Source organism: Scardinius erythrophthalmus (assembly GCF_964197995.2).
Source record: "Scardinius erythrophthalmus genome assembly, chromosome: 15".
In the NCBI taxonomy this organism is placed as follows: domain Eukaryota; kingdom Metazoa; phylum Chordata; class Actinopteri; order Cypriniformes; family Leuciscidae; genus Scardinius; species Scardinius erythrophthalmus.
This window is the reverse complement of record NC_138235.1, coordinates 18,717,024-18,732,955: the sequence shown is the minus strand read 5'-3', so window position 1 is coordinate 18,732,955 and position 15,932 is coordinate 18,717,024. Positions and strand designations below refer to the sequence as shown.

Here is a 15,932-nt window from a genome sequence, read left to right as displayed (position 1 = left end):
AAGTTTCATTAATCCCAGGATGTTATTAAAGTGGGAATGCTTTATCCAACAGGATTTTAATAAATAGTTTACCCTGAAGCGTAACTAAGTACTCATTTCAAAATATGTTGAGAGGCTAGTGCAGATTTATTCTGGCTAATTAAAGTTAAATTAGTAACTGAAGGGAGTTATACAGGAAGTAAGTTTTACTGACAGATTGTTTTTGCACAGATTGTGTCTCTGAACCGTTTGACGTCACGTATCAAAACATGATAAATGCTACTCTGCTCATGCTGTGTGTCCCTTTAACACCCCCTTCATCCTGTGACCTTCTGCTGGACGGAGGCCAAAGAATGTGCCCTTCACCCCGGCCTTTCAGGCCTCATTAACTGAGCCCAGGCCCCAAAGGGTCGTCTCTGTTCTTAGTACAGCAAGCCTGACAGGAAGCAGACTGGGCCGTGGGATGCAGACGAGAGAACGAACTCAATGTTCTCAGAACATCTGCATGTGGTGTGTCTCTTTGACATTTTCTCAGCATCTTTCGGTTTCTGCCTTTCGTATCGATCTATTCTTAGCTGAGGATTTCTCCTGTGGTGAACAGAAGCCTGGTCTTCATTCAGTAGCTGTTTATTGGGCAAGATTGAAGACAAAGTGAAATCAAAGATTTAGTCATAGCCTAAGGGTTAGAGAGTCCGACTGGTAACCCTAAGGTTGCGGGTTCGATTCTGAATACCAGCAGGAAATAGCTGAGGTGACTTTGAGCAAGGCATCTAACCCCCCAACCGTAGCAAAATGGCTGCCCACTGTTCCAGGTGTGTGTTCACTACTCACTACTCCTAATGTGTGTGCACTAACTTGGATGGGTTAAATGCAGAGGACAAATTCCGAGTATGGGTTACCATACTTGGCTTTCACATGTCACTTATTGTGGTGATTTTTCAGTGAATGTTATTCAAATGATTAAAACTGTTTGTCTTTGCAGTATCTCATCAAAATGAAACAACTTTTCTTTCTGATGAAATTACCAAGGCCACTTTCAACCACATGTTTAAAGTGATTAGTCACACTCTACGATGAATCATCTGGTTTCCACAATCAAAAAAAAAAAAAAAAAAAAAAGAATATTTTCCTCACTTTGAATTGGAAAATGGGTTCCAATTCTTGTTTTATGTTGACTTTAATCCAAAAAAACAGGGATTAACTTTTACATTAGCAGTTTTTATACTTCTCTAATGTTGGACTCTTCATACTTGATTCTGGACATGTGCAGATACACCGGATCTCTCACACCGGATGTTTATGGTAGCATCCCAACTTCCTCACTGCGTATTTCTTGTAAGCCACTATTAATAGCTTAATGCTGCACATCCTCCTTTTGTACCTTGAGTTTGAGCACAACACATCTTTTTGTGTTCTGCTTTAGTGACACAGGGAATTGATGACTATTTTTCTTTTCCTTCCCGGCACTCAAGTCTGATTTCCAGCTATTTTAGTTGCAGTTTGCAGCCAAGTTCCTTCAAATCACAAGAATGTATCTCCTTTATTTAACTTAATAAAGTTGCTGATAGTTAAGCAAAATTAAAGATTGTTTGTTCATTTTAGAAGTAGAATAGCTTGCATTTACGCCCAGATCTCTTAGTGTACCTGAAGTGCTGGAGGGAGCATTATTGCATTTAGTATAGTGACCGAAGCTACAAGTTTTTAGTCTGATTGCTCTTGTCCTTTAACAGATTCCTAGGTTAACTAGGTGAAGTTGGTCTCCATACATATGGAAGGCATTTTTGTGGCCCTAAATTGGCAACAGGGCATAGCTTTCTACAGAAACCAACAAATTGCAAGCACTTCTGTAGCCCAGATATATCTTTAAAATATTGTTCTTGGCAGAGCTAGTTTACTAACATAAAATATCTACTTGTGGTGCATTTGAGACTGTTATTGTTATGTGGTTAAATGAGAAAAGCGAGATTTGCTTTATTTGTCATTGGCGTGATGCAACAATTCTTAGAACTTGGCAAGATTTCCCAGTCTCCCCTGTTTATGAAAAAGTGACTAAATTATGGTCCTTGAGATCTCGCAGCCACCCTGGTTTGGGCACAATTGGTTTCATTCTCAGTCAGCATGCTCAAGAGTGTCAAGATCTAAAAATAAAGAACCAAACCAAGCCCTGGAAGATTGCAGGACAGTATGTGAAAACTGACCACTTGTTTAGGAGGAGACTGTGAAATACGCTGTGGTAAACTTGGAAATTTTCTTGTAAACTCTGAGGGTGTTGAGGTGATGGCTTTGTATAAACAATAGGTGGCCTTTTCAGAGTCTCTCACACGCCCTCTGTGGGTGGGTCATGTTGTGAGATCATCCACTTCTAGTATGATCTGTTTAGGCATTACAACACATGCTGAGGGCCAAATGACTGCTTTAAAAATGAAAGGAACCATTGCAAGCACCTTGGAGTTTTACATACAAGTGTTCTAAGGGCAAGATTGAGGGCCACTGTCCTGCAGAGTTTAAAACCAGCTAATCAAGGTCTTCAGAATCATCAGGCAAGTGTGTTGGGGTTAGAGCAAAACTATGTTGAACACTGGCCCTCCAGGAGCAGGATTGGACAGGATGGGGTCCAGGGATGTCCAGTCCTGCTCCTGTAGGGCCTGTGTTCAGCATAGTTTCGCTCTAACCTGCCCCAACACATAAGCATTGGAAGATTCTAGTAATTTTAAAGACCTTAATTAGCAGGTTCAGCTGTATTTAATTAGGGTTTTAGATATACCCTGCACTAGTGGCACTTTGAGAGTAAGTTATAGTGAACAATTTTCAGAAAATGAATCCTGACTTTGGTTTGTGTTGTTTTCCTCCTTGTGCGGCAATGCAAGCCTGTTGGCCAGATGCAGTTGTACCACAAAGCCCAAAAGTTACCATGAAAGAATTGAAATAAACTGGAAGACAGTTAAAGGAGCTGCCATAAACAGTCTGAAAAGAATTACAGTAAATTGGTCTTTCAAAAGTGTCTTCCCACCATCTAACCTTTCCTTCTAACAGGTAAAAGTCTAAGGGGCTGTTTACACGACACCGGTTTCAACTAAAAAACGTAAAAAAAATTATACGTTTTATAGAACTGCCTGAAAACGCAAACTTTTGAAAATGGGTTTCAAAGTGCACATTTTTGAAAACGTTCTCCATGTAAACAACAAGAACGTGAAGCTCTGCGTATTACGTGTTCAGTCTATTGTGTTTCATAACCATCTAATGTCCTGGCAGCAGAATACAGCGTTTTTAGTCGTTTTCGTGGATCCGTGTGAATGGGGATCGTTTTGACAATGGTGTCTGTACGCGGAAAACTAAGGAAAAACGTATTCGTTTTAAGCATATCGTTGTCGTGTAAGCGTACCCTAGCCTGGGTGCCAGCCCGAACCCCGCCCACTACATTTTTTGTTCGGGAAGTTCGGTCTGGACTCCAAAAGAAATTCCAAAGAAGGCCGAGCCAATCAAATTGCCAGGGCGGGCTTTAATCGATGATGGACAGATGATCTGCGGTTACGTAATCACCCACGTCACCAAAGAGCGCTTGGGTTGAATTGGTTTTCAACAAAGACGACTGCAGCAGGAGAATTTAGATGTTTAGATCCATTTTAAAAGACGAACAGAGAACCGCAATCAAGGCATTTGTCGATCGGAAAGATGTGTTTGCCGTCCTTCCTACGGGATTCGGCTAAAGTTTAATTTATCAGCTGACTCCGATGGTCGCTAAGAAGATGGGACGCAATGAAAACCCTGTGGTCATTGTGGTTTCTCCTTGGAGTGCTTTATTATTACTTTACTCATTACTTTACTTCTTCCTGCGTGTGTGCAGTTGAGCTCTGTTGACAACTGCGTCGCTCACTGCGTTGCTCTGATTAGTTGTAGGTCTATCCAATTAAGTGCAGAGTTTTTTTTTTCCTGGTTCGGTTAAGACACGCCTCATAATGAAAGCCCTATGGAGCAGTATCAGACTCACATTCTGCCTAGAATACGAGTATGACGAAATCAGGCTAAGCGTACCCTGAATGTATAACACAATTTTTTTTTATTCAATTTCTTTAAAAAAAATGAGGAAATCAAGATATTGTACTGTCGATCTTATCATTAGTATTTGTGAGTGCTAAGGTATTTGTAACGTGCATGTTGTCCGCTCTTTAACAGTGGTACTGTGGACTTTGTTGTTTTGTTTAAGTATTTCAGTTTTAATTTGTTTTCATCTGCAATTGCTTGTATTATCTTTGCCTAGTGGCCAATCCAGGGCATTTGTTTAAAAACGTTGTCTCAAGTGTTCACTTAGATTCCCATCTTCCCCCGTCTGTCTATTTATCTTTCCTTTTTTGGAGCATACAGTCTTTGTTTTATCGTTCTATTTTAAGCAGTCTCTTCAGCTTTTCTCATATGACTCCTTATATTTTCTTCCTTCCTCCTTTCCTTTCTTTTGCAGCAATCAGAATAAAAAAAAAAAAAGAATTCCAAAGTCCAGACAGAATCCTATGTTAAATCCCTTCCTTTCCATTCAGTTCATAATTAATCTTGTCAGTGTAGTGTGTTGTCTCTCTGTCCTCTGTTTCCCTGCTTGAAAAGCCTCCCCACACCATTAGGAGATAGTGAGAATTATGTCTGCCGAGGCCTCTGCCAGGAGGACGTTCCCTGCCAAAAAGTGCTCGGCAGCTAATGGCAAAGGCTGTTTTTTATTTTGGGCATTTTGGAGGTTTTTCCTGCTGCGATCACTTCAGGTGTTGAAAAACGTGTGGCTGCATGCTAGGCTCATCGACTTCATGGGGTGCCAGAGTCTGTGTATCAGACAAACACATTTCATTAGAAACAGTCCGTAGATCACTCAGTTCTCTATTTGCGTAAGGTGACGCATTACTTCTAAAAAATGTCTGGCTTGTCTTTTTTAATAAATTCAAAAATGCTTGTGTAGCGATGGTTTTGTCTAAGCTTATCTCGATGAAATGAGAATGTGGATTTTAAGGTGAAGTGTGCAATTTTAATCTTTTTATCTGGCCCAGTAAGCAACATTTGAGTGGGAATACCTGTTTGGATGAACAGTGAAGGTTGGGGAGATCTGAGATGGTCATTAACCACTTCATTAAAGTCAAATTTGGATTATTAAATGGACTTTTCTGGTAAATGTTGTTTTGAACCTCTTTGACTTTAATTGACAAATCTTTTGTGTTCTGCAGAATTAAGAAAGTCTTACAGGTTTGGAACAACTTAAGGTGAGTAAATGATGAAAGAATGTTCATGTTTTTTCTTTAGGATGACCTCCTCGTTCTGTCAGGTTGAAAATTCATATGGATCAAGTTTAATCATATCTCTTTTTTCAGATGCATGTGATGTTTTTTTTTTGTTTTTTTAAAGGTGCATTGCGCAAGTCTCTGAGTTTTTGCAGAACTATGCCCCCTTCTGGCGACACGCGAAACTGCAACCAGAGTTGTGCACGCGGTTACGTGGAGTTTGCGTTGGGGTTTGGGATGAACTAGAAGCCGGTCTCTTTGAATCCATCTTCTACTTTTGCCAAAGTCGCTTGAGTTGAGTTGTCTTCGCTGATGCGGATAATGGCGGCGAATACACAAACCTGCCAGACATAGCCAGGTGAGCGTGAACGCGCATGACGTCACGCCCAGTCGATTCCGTCCCGAATCCCTCTTATTTATTTTACTGTACAGGATTATAGAGGCAATCTCAGTGATCAGAGAAGGGCTCATTCAGCCCATGAGGCAATTTTTTAAGCATTTATGGGTTAGAAAAACGGGTATTTTTAACATGAAAAGTTGCTTAATGCACCTTTAATGCATCTATTAGTTGAATTACTAACTGATTAGTAGGCTGCATGTAAACAGTGTTACTTGACTGACCTGATAATGTTGTTTTTTTCTAGAATTTTCAATTGATGATGTTTCCAGGTAGGTCTCATGTGGACCTGCGATCTCTGAGCTACAACAGCACGGAACAATCTTTTCTATGTACCTGAGAAAGTTGTTAAAGGGACTTTGGCATTCAGTAGAGACTTGGCCTATGAGTGCATTCAGATAGAGAGAGAGAGAGAACAGGAAAAGAGGAGGGAGGGAAACAAGAGGGGCTGAGGAGGCACGAGTGGAATTTGCCTTAAAAGGGGTACGATTTAATAGTCCCACAGGCCACCCTGTCACCCCCATCCCCCTCCTCTCCATCTCTTATCCTCTTTTGAGAAAAGAAAAAAAGGTCCTTAGGAAAACTGAAAACATACAACAACAAAAAAATGTTCTTAAAGAGGCAGAGATAGAGAGTTTGACTCTCGGAGGCCTGATCAGGGTAAATCGTCTCTGAAGGGCCAATTCTGTTCACACAGGTTCTCAGTTACACAGCCTAAGCCCAGCAGCTACACATCAACGCTGCCAACTCGCATACCAGCTCAGCCCAAAGCCCTGCAGAGCTGCGGCTTCCCTTGCTGGTTGTTGTGGTCTGATATGCCATATCATTTCCTGGTGAATAGTCGTGGTTTCAGCTGGCCTGCTCTACAAGAATACTGAGAAAATATGCAAAGAAAAATGAGTGAAATGGATGAGTGAAGTCAAGAGAAGCATGAGAAATCCTTTTGAGGTTGGAAGATCTGTAAGAGTTGCATGTTCTGCACTGTGGCTCCTAGAGACAATGTATTTTGTTTCTTTTGTCTTCATGTCTAAGCCATACTTTGATCGTGAATCTAACAAAAGGTCACATTTTGATGGTGTGGTGCAAACTATAGAAGAGTTCTAAAGATACCTGAAGTAATTTTTAGTACTTTGATATGCAGTCACTAGGGAGTGTTCAGAGAGGTTGCTAGGGCTTTGAAAAGTGATTACTTTGGTGGTCTGGTGTTTTTGGATGGTTACTGGGGCACTGCTAGGTAATTGCTACTGTGTTCTGGGTGGTTGCTTGGTGATTGTTTGAGTGCTATGGTGGTTGCTAGGGCATTTCTAGGGTATTCTGGGTCATTAGGTAATTTTTAAATGATTTTTTGGGTGTAATAGGTGGTTGCTCTGGCATTGCTAAGTGGTTACTAGAGTGTTATTGGTGGTTGCTAGGGCATTGCCATGGTATTCTGGGTTAATAGGGTGTTGTGCAGTGATTGCTTGGGTGTTCTGGGTGGTTGCTATGTCATTGCTAAGTGATTACTAGAGGGTTATGGGTGGTTGCTAGCTACTTGCCAGGGCATTGCTATTGTATTCTTGGTTAATAGGGTGTTGTGAAGTGATTTTTTGGGTGTAATGGGTTGTTGCTCTGGCATTGCTAAGTGGTTACTAGAGTGTTATGGGTGGTTGCTAGGGCATTGCCATGGTATTCTGGGTTAATAGGGTGTTGTGAAGTGATTGCTTGGGTGTTCTGGGTGGTTGCTATGTCATTGCTAAGTGATTACTATGGGGTTATGGGTGGTTGCTACTTGCCAGTGCGTTGCTAGGGCATTGCAATGGTATTCTGGGTTAATAGGGTGTTGTGAAGTGATTTTTTTGGGTGTAATGGGTGGTTGCTCTGGCTTTGGTAAGTGATTACTAGAGTGTTATGGGTGGTTGCTAGGACATTGCTATGGTATTCTGTGTTAATAGGGTGTTGTTAAGTAATTGCTTTGGTGTTCTGGGTGGTTGCTATGTCATTGCCTGGTGATTGATAGGTTGTCCTGGGTGGTTACTATAGCATTGCTAGGCAATTGCTAGTGTGTTCTGGGTGGTTGCTAGGGCATTGCTAAGTCATTCTGGGTGGTTACTAATGTGTAGCTATGTGATTAGTAGGGTGTTCCAAATCTCTGTATTATTCCGGTATCTAGATATGGCTCAAGTCCCTCCTTTAATGTACGTCTATGGGAATGTACATCTATGTTTCCCCATTTTATCGTCCACCAGACGAAAATCATAAATCTTATTCTTTAGAAGAGCACTAGCACACCTCTCCTCAACAAACTGCATGATTTGAGGCATCATTTGATGTTCTCCTAACACTAAAAATGAGCTATAAAGGAAGAAAAGTCAACATACGTCTGTTTACAGTCTGAAAGACAGAGCATTTGAGCACAATGGTGTGTGTGTTTCTGGGAATAGTAGGGGGTGGGGGCTGATGTCCTCTAGATGTTGGCTTGGCGAGTTGTGTACATTTGGCTGACCGTACGCGTGCTGCTTTCAGAGTGCTAATAGTCTTTTGATTTAATAGGCATATTTTCACCTTTGTTTAAGTTTGTGTGCTCACGAGAGATGGATGAGTGTGAACTGGCGAACGTGTGTGTGTGTTTGAATGAGAGCCAGGAAAAGGGGAAGGGCCTCGAGTGAGCGGACAAAAACAGCTGCTCTTGTGTGCTCGGGGAAACCTCATCCAGAGAGAGGGAAGAGAGGAGAGACGGACCAGCAGGGTTCAGATCTCTATATGGGTTGCGCCCTGTGTGCGGATAGCTGTGGAGACGAGCCAGATCCGGTACCCGTGAGAGGGTCTGTAAGGAGGGAGAGAGCAAAGTCCAGGGGAAACATGAGGCTGACCAAGGTGAGTACTTCTAGAGTCTGTTTCAAAGTGATGAGTTCAGGGAACGTGTTTACTTGAGTGCTCCCATGTCGAATGATTGTGGTGAAACCCATGTGAGGAGTCGGGTTTGTTGATGTCCTAAGGCTCAATTAAAAGTTACGCAAGTTGTTGTTATGAGAGAAGACCGCATCAGATGCTGTATATGTTGTACCTTTACATGCTTGCTACACATAGAGTGTCTAAAAGTGTGTTTTATGCTTCGTATTTTGGGTAGCCCCAAGACAAAATAGCCAAACAATTTCGAGCTAGATTTGACTTGGATCTCTCCCTCGATTTAAGTCTGTGGGATGTTTTTCACCCATTTTATTGAAGTCTGATCTCTTACAAAAGTAATAGCACACCTCTCCTCAAAAAACAGCATGGTTTGAAGTATCTTTCACACCCGTAGCACAAGTAGTGTGGGATGAGTTACACGCTGAAGTTGAAAACATAGGATTATGGGTCTGTACAGATCCTTGTGTAAGGATAAGCGTTTGTGTTCTGGAGTAACAATGTCTCCCTGATTGTTGACACTGACAAAGAAGGGCTGGAAAACTTGAGGAGGGCTTGATTGTGTGTTTACATGCCTGAGAGTGAAAGTCTGTAATGGTCTGGTCCCCGATGCTTGTTCACGTGCAGTGCAGCGTGGGAACTTTGAGCCCTCTGTATGATGTCAGAAAGTTGTAGTTGATCCTGGGAATCATTAGATGACTCTCCCAGCAATTATTCAGCAATGACTCTTTCATATTTCACCACAGATCCGGCATCTGTGCCCAAACACACACATTTTAGCCATGTCACTCTTGGATTGCGAAAGAGTCCATCCACTGTCCTGTTGATATTTTAATAGCAAACTTGCATAAGGCTGTGGCATATTTTGAATGCTTCCTCCTACTACTGTAACCATAATGTTTGTTTTTATAGACATTTTTCATTTTAATACCGGCCCAGCTCCTTTTCTTTTGCTGTGGTGGCAGCGTTTAATAGTAATACTCCTAAATCAGTGCATGATCATGTCACGTAGAAAAGGATTTGGTCTGGTAATGAGACTATAATGAAACACTGTCTTATGCAAGCATATAACCTATTTATGATGATATCTATCTAACAAATCTGACATTCATCTAATGTTTTAAAGCCCTAGTGGAGCAACCAAGGAGAGCACAAACATGACGATAAAAAGCATAGATTTAACGGTTTTGTTCCAATAGTACGTGGAGTGCCGCGGTGTGATCTTGCCGTGATCCACAGGAAATCTTGCAAAATCTCTCCCATCAAAAGTGACTTTAGAGTAAACTAATATGGCGGACGACGGGCAAGAAGAAATGGCGATAACAGTGTTTGGACGGCCTTTTACAGAAAATTCACTGGGGGGAAAAAAAGAAAAAGGTTTGAATGAAGTCGTGTTATTCTTCCGTCAGCTCGCTTTCTGATTGTGTATTGTTTCGTTCAGTGTGCATGTGCGTTTGTCTCGAGGATATCTGGTTCGCCAAACCCATGTCCAAGTGACCATCCAGAAGATTAGTTCTCCCTTAGAGACAAAGAAGAATGACACAACAACACAACTCAAAAACACAGGGTTGAGGCCTTGGTATTCGGGAATCTAAGACATTTTAAACGATTCGAGATCGGGGCGGCTCCGACATTCTTCCGAGTAGATTCAGTCATTCTTAACGCACATCACACCCTAGGACAATCTGATAAGATAATCTGCAGAACCATCAAGATAATCAGGACTTTACCTGGAATTTGTCGGAAGGGGAGAATTGGGCCCAAAATGGGCCCTAATATCTTGTAGTGTGTGTGTGCCTTAAGCCATGTATTACTTACTCGTCACATCAAATCAATCATTTGTGCCCTTGCACTACATATTGCATTATTCGTTGCCCTTGGCTATTTTCTGTTTTTTTTTGTAATTTAACAAAGAGGGGCTTTAGCTTGTCAGAATCTTGCCCTGACTGAGCTGCTATTGTCTTAGTGTCACGAATACCAAGGCCTCATCCCTGTGTTTTTGAGTTGTGTTGTTGTGTCATTCTTCTTTGTCTGTAAGGGAGAACAACACTTCTGGATGGTCACTTTGACATGGGAACTTGGGTTTGGCGAATATGAACTTGCACGTAAAGCCAGTTTCTCTTCACGTTTTGTTTTTTAAACTTATTTTGCGTTGGTCTTTTATTTATTTTATTTTATCTTTTGTTTTGTTTTTTTCTTATTTTGCATTTTCTATCTTTTGTTTTGTTTCTTTTTTGGCTGTTTTGTATTTTGTTTGTCTGTTTTATATGGTTTTGTTTTGATTTGATTTTACATTGTTTTTATTTATTTATCTTTTTTGTTGTTGTTGTTTTTATCTATTTTGCTTTGTTTTGTATTTCGTTTGTTTTATTTGATCTGGTGTTTTGTTTTTTTGCAAAATTTGTGATGCCCTCACTTGAGCCAATTCTCCAAACATTGATGATGCAGAGTCTTCGACTAACCAAATATTTTTAGTGATGAATGTTCTATTAAGAGCATTATTTCAGTCCATTGCTAGTTCTAACCAGTGTCTAGAAAACCGCGTTTGAGTTTTCGGTGTTCTCTGCAATCTGAAAACAGCTGTTGTCAAACCATGCTCTTTGTTTATCTTTGCTCATTGGGACTTATGATATATTCCTAGAATATCCATGGAATGACAGAAACTTTAACAAGCGCTAGTTTACTGCAGCCATAATCCACAGGCATCCACTATAAACGCCACACAGGAAAACGCCTGGTCAATGTATAAATAGGCTGTTTTTCCCCACAGCGTAAGGAACCCACACTCATGCATACTGCTGGTATTAAACATATACAGAGACATAAACATGTTTTTTTTGCACATACATTTTAAATTATCAACACAAACATGTTTGAAAGTTTGTGCTATGCATATGAATGATGTGGCTGGTTAAAGAGATGTGCAATTACATTTCTGAGCAATTGGACTTTAAATTTAGGCAAGAAACCACCCATAGCCAGAACACCCTAGTAACCGCATAGCAACATGTATTCAACCACTTGGAACACCTTACCAACCATTTAGCAACACATTGGCCACAACATACTTGTAACCGGTGAGTTTTGCACACAAACATTGCAATTCTGGAAGCATAAATCAATCAAATTTTCTACTTGCTATGTTGCTACTGTATCACATTCCTTCATACTCCGATGAAACAGAACTCAGATTGGGGCACACACCTCCAGTGTGTCTATATATTCTCAGAAGTAGATGGTCAGGCATCAGGGTGTTACTCTTGACAGAATGAGGATGCGTGTGTTGTGAGAGAAGAAAAATCATGTGTGCGCAATGAGGAATGTGAACTGGAAACACTTGAAAGGAAAAGGAAAGCCATCCATGTCCTTTTAGTGCCACTTCATCAAAGCACCAGTGTGCTGGGGTCATAAAAACAAATCTCCGAAATCCCTCTGTTTGCTTCCCTTCACCGTTCGGAATACCGCCCTGACAGTCTGCAGAGTTTACAGGGTACTGTAAATGTTTTGGGAGCGAGTTGGGAAATGGGCAGAGAATGAGAAGAGGGATATGATTCAGCGTTTCATAAAACTCATAAAAAACACATTACAATCAGTGCACTACAAATCAGTTCTTCTGCTATAGGCATTTATGTCCCAGATTTTTATTAAAGATGACAGCTTTTTTGTTGTTGAAATATATACCATTTTCTACAGTTTTCAAATGACTTAATACATAGATTTTGTTTTACTCTTGTCCCAAACCCAGACTTCTTTATAATATAATAAATATAATATATAATAATATAATTTTTTAAAACCTAATAAAAACAGAGTAAAATAATGTAATATTTGTATTCTGAAAATTTTTCACAGAAATTGAGTTATTCCCTCTGTTGTGGTGTAATTTCCACCACAACCCCCCTTTTTAACCCTTGACAAATATTTAAACCATTAATTAAAAATTACATTTTTTAGTAATCACAAAAATCATTTGTATAATCATTTATGTCATTTGTTTCACAAATTCCACATTATTCCCTCTGTTGTTGCCATTTCCATGACTAACCATTTTGTCTCTTAAAGTTTTATCAAAAGTTAATATACTTGTTTACCAACGAGACAAAAGTGCCAGTGAAGAGCTTCAGATTAAATATGAGGCATGATGTTGGAAGAAAACAGACGAAAATGATATAATATCACTTGTTATAAGTTAAATATCACTTGTCAACAGAATTTTTTTAATTGTGCATCATTTCCAACCAAGTTGCAATTTTGTCAAATGATACATATTTGAAAAATATATACATACATTATTTGTTAATCTGTATTTAGGAGGCATAAAATGGCAAAGGTAGAAATTTCACAGCTAGAACGGCATTTAAAAAAAAAATTCAAATGTAATTTCCACCATAGAAGTTCATTAAACAACATTATTTGAGATGTGATGGAATTGACACTGGTGGAAATTATAATGGCTTTCATAAAATGAACAGCATTTTTGTTAGATATTGTTAATTCCTGCCCAGCGCCTGTTTCTCTGGAGTCTGCATTACTCTTAAGTCTTTATATCTTGTCTCCAGCATGTCTCTTCTTTGACTCCCTCTACTCTACCCCCCGAAATTCAGTCCATCCTGCCTCAGTCTCTCTCTCTCTATCTCCATCATCTATTTCTCTCCCTCCCTCCACAGCTGTATTTAATCAGCCTTTGGCTCTTTCGTACCCAGTCATTCCTGCACTCGCCCCTCCCTCCGTTTCCTCTTTCTGCATGTTCTCATCTCTCTCTCTCTCTCTCTCTCTCTCTCTCTCTCTCTCTCTCTCTCTCTCTCTCGCATTCTCCTCTTTTTTTAATAATGTTTGTGTTCTCCCTTTAACATTCCATCCAAAACTGTTGGACAACATTACATCACCACACGACAAATATGCGTTTCACTACATTCGAAGTGCATTCATTTGAAAAGGGCCTAAAGTATAAACATGTCTACCCGTTGCCTTAGCCACAGGTGTTTCCAAATATCCAGGACTTCCCGTTTTGTTATTTTGAGTGATTGTAGGTGTTGCGGTAACACAAGTCTCCTCTGTGCGGCAGAAACATGGCTCCATTGAAACATGGTTCCACCTCCACAACATACAATCAGAGTAAATATTGGATGTTTCTTCAACTACTTGCATTTTTATGAGCCAGCAGGGTTGATTTTTTTAATGAAAGATTTTTCAGCTTTTACATTTTGTAAGGAAATAACAAAGGACAATGCCTTAAATGTCCTTATTTTTTGAGTCGTCGTTTATTTTTTACTATTTTTCAACTGCCTTAATGCATAGATTTGATTGTTTTACCCTTGTTACAAACACAAACTTCTTAAAATAATTTTTTATCATTTGTCAAATTATGCAAAAAGCTTATAAATAATATATTGTTAATAATTATGTATTACATGCTAATTGATGTAATAGTGTTGGCGGGTTTGTTTAAATCGCTAACCTTAAATATGAGGACTAGAACAGAGACAGAGAAAGAGACGGAAAAGAGAGCATTCACACAGGAAATGCAGAAGTGCAAGTTATTATTAAAAGTGAATTGTAGACACAGAAATCTCTTTCTTCTTCTCTCTCCTGGTTCTGTAAACAGTATATATCCGTATGCACATGGTTTGGCGAGTGGGACGGGACATGTTTCTCTAGTGTTCCCAGTCTGTGGCTGCTCCAGGGCCCCTCTCTCCTCAAACATGTGCCCTCCACATCCTGTCTGCACACACTCCCATGGCCTCTGTGTCTCTCTTTACCCTTTCTCACTCTCTCTAATTGGATTGCATCATTTCCCCTCCCCACCGGATACTTTTCTATTTCTTCCCCTTGCCCTTTCCTATCACTTTAGTTCCTGTCATCCCTCATTTTACATGGTTTTCTGTTAGAATAATTGTACATTGATTAACTTCAAACATCTTGTATCTTCTCTTCTGATGTTTTGTGATATGGCAGTATACTGGTAAAAAGTCCAAACATAATCGCTTGCATAATTGTTCTCATAGACCTTTTACGCCAGACACCAAACACTTATCCTGTCACTGTAACCTTAACCAATGAAATTAGCAGCAGGGCGGGTCAAAGAGTAATTAGCTGGTGAAGTGGATTTACTTTTGTAGAGTTAACAAAAGTTATCATGAGCCATGTAATGTTTGAATTGGATGTCATAACAGATGTCAGTAAATGCCACCAGAGGTTGAACCAGATATTTAAAAAGTGACCTAAATCAATTCCTGCACAGTGAATTACTCTGTTTTTACTTGTTTTAAGATTTTATACATTTAGTAATACCCAATTTTTGGTTTGCAGAACTTGCCAGAACGTTCTTTTTTTAAGGTTTGTTTTTGGTTAGCCAGTAAAGTTTTCTTAACGGAAATAGAATGAATATTCACTCAGACAGTAAAACAAAATTACTATGTAAAATTAAATTACGCGCGTGCATATCAGAGGCATATATTTATATATTTTTTTGTAAATGAAGATAGAAAAACAAGAATTTATGATTTCTGTGGTTTTCACACTATTCTTAAAATAACATGCAACGTTCTGGGAACGTTATTGTATGGTTGCAAAATAGTAACCAAAAAATAACTATTAGGGAATGTTCACTAGTTAGGTAGGCTAATATAGGCTAGGTTGCAAAAATAAAAACCTAAAAAGAACGTTCTTAGAACATTATTATTTGGTTCTCAAAAAAATAACCAAACGGGAACCAAATACTAACGTTAGGGGAACGTTCTGTGTTTGATGCAAGGTGATACTTTTTTTCTTCCCACATTTTACTATTTCAGACTATTCACAAACATTGATTAAGGAATACATATAAACATTCAACAGTACATTGATTATTTAAACGTTTGGATGTTTAATAGGCCTATGTCAGTCGTTACGTAGGCCTATTTTATGTTTATATACGTAACTTATTTCCTAAATGCATTACTCACACACACATTTTACACAATGTTTGGGGCTTCAGTGCTGGAAGCCACTTGGCTGTGCGATTGCAGCGCATTTGTGTTTATTCTGCTCGTGAACTGATGGACTGCATTCATCACTTAGATTGAAGGCCATTCATTATGATCATGTAGTGTTTGAAAATGTTTCTAAATTGGTGCAAAAAAGATGAGCAAACTTGGCTGTTTCACCATTGAGTCTGGGATGTTCGGTATGGGTGGAAAATAACATTTTTATTGGGTGTTTATAACTTGCATATTTTCAAAAATGCATCAAAAGCGATATTTTAAGTAGTTTAATGGCGTTTTACTTCTCTTTACAACATGCTGCATCTCTAGAGCACTTGTGAATGCGACTGCAGATGTAACTCTATTTGTGACCACTTGATGTCTCTATTGTTCTTTTAATAGTTCTTTCAAAGTGACACTTTTTGGCGGAAGAATATGACGCACACTCATTTTCAG

General features: G+C 39.5%; 1 protein-coding gene across 4 annotated transcripts in view; it reads left to right on the top strand.

Moving 5' to 3' along the window:
* The first annotated feature begins 6,491 nt into the window (after window positions 1–6,491).
* The window catches only part of tns2a (tensin 2a), a 59,245-nt gene continuing 49,804 nt past the window's right edge, over window positions 6,492–15,932 (top strand). For 2 of the 4 annotated variants that reach the window (XM_081387600.1, XM_081387597.1), the window contains exon 1: window positions 6,493–8,484. In XM_081387600.1, the coding sequence (XP_081243726.1) occupies window positions 8,242–8,484 (243 nt within the window). In that variant the 5' untranslated portion in view covers window positions 6,493–8,241. Of the gene's footprint in view, window positions 8,485–15,932 lie in introns of all 4 variants that reach the window. The other 2 variants (XM_081387598.1, XM_081387599.1) reach the window with 2 other exon arrangements.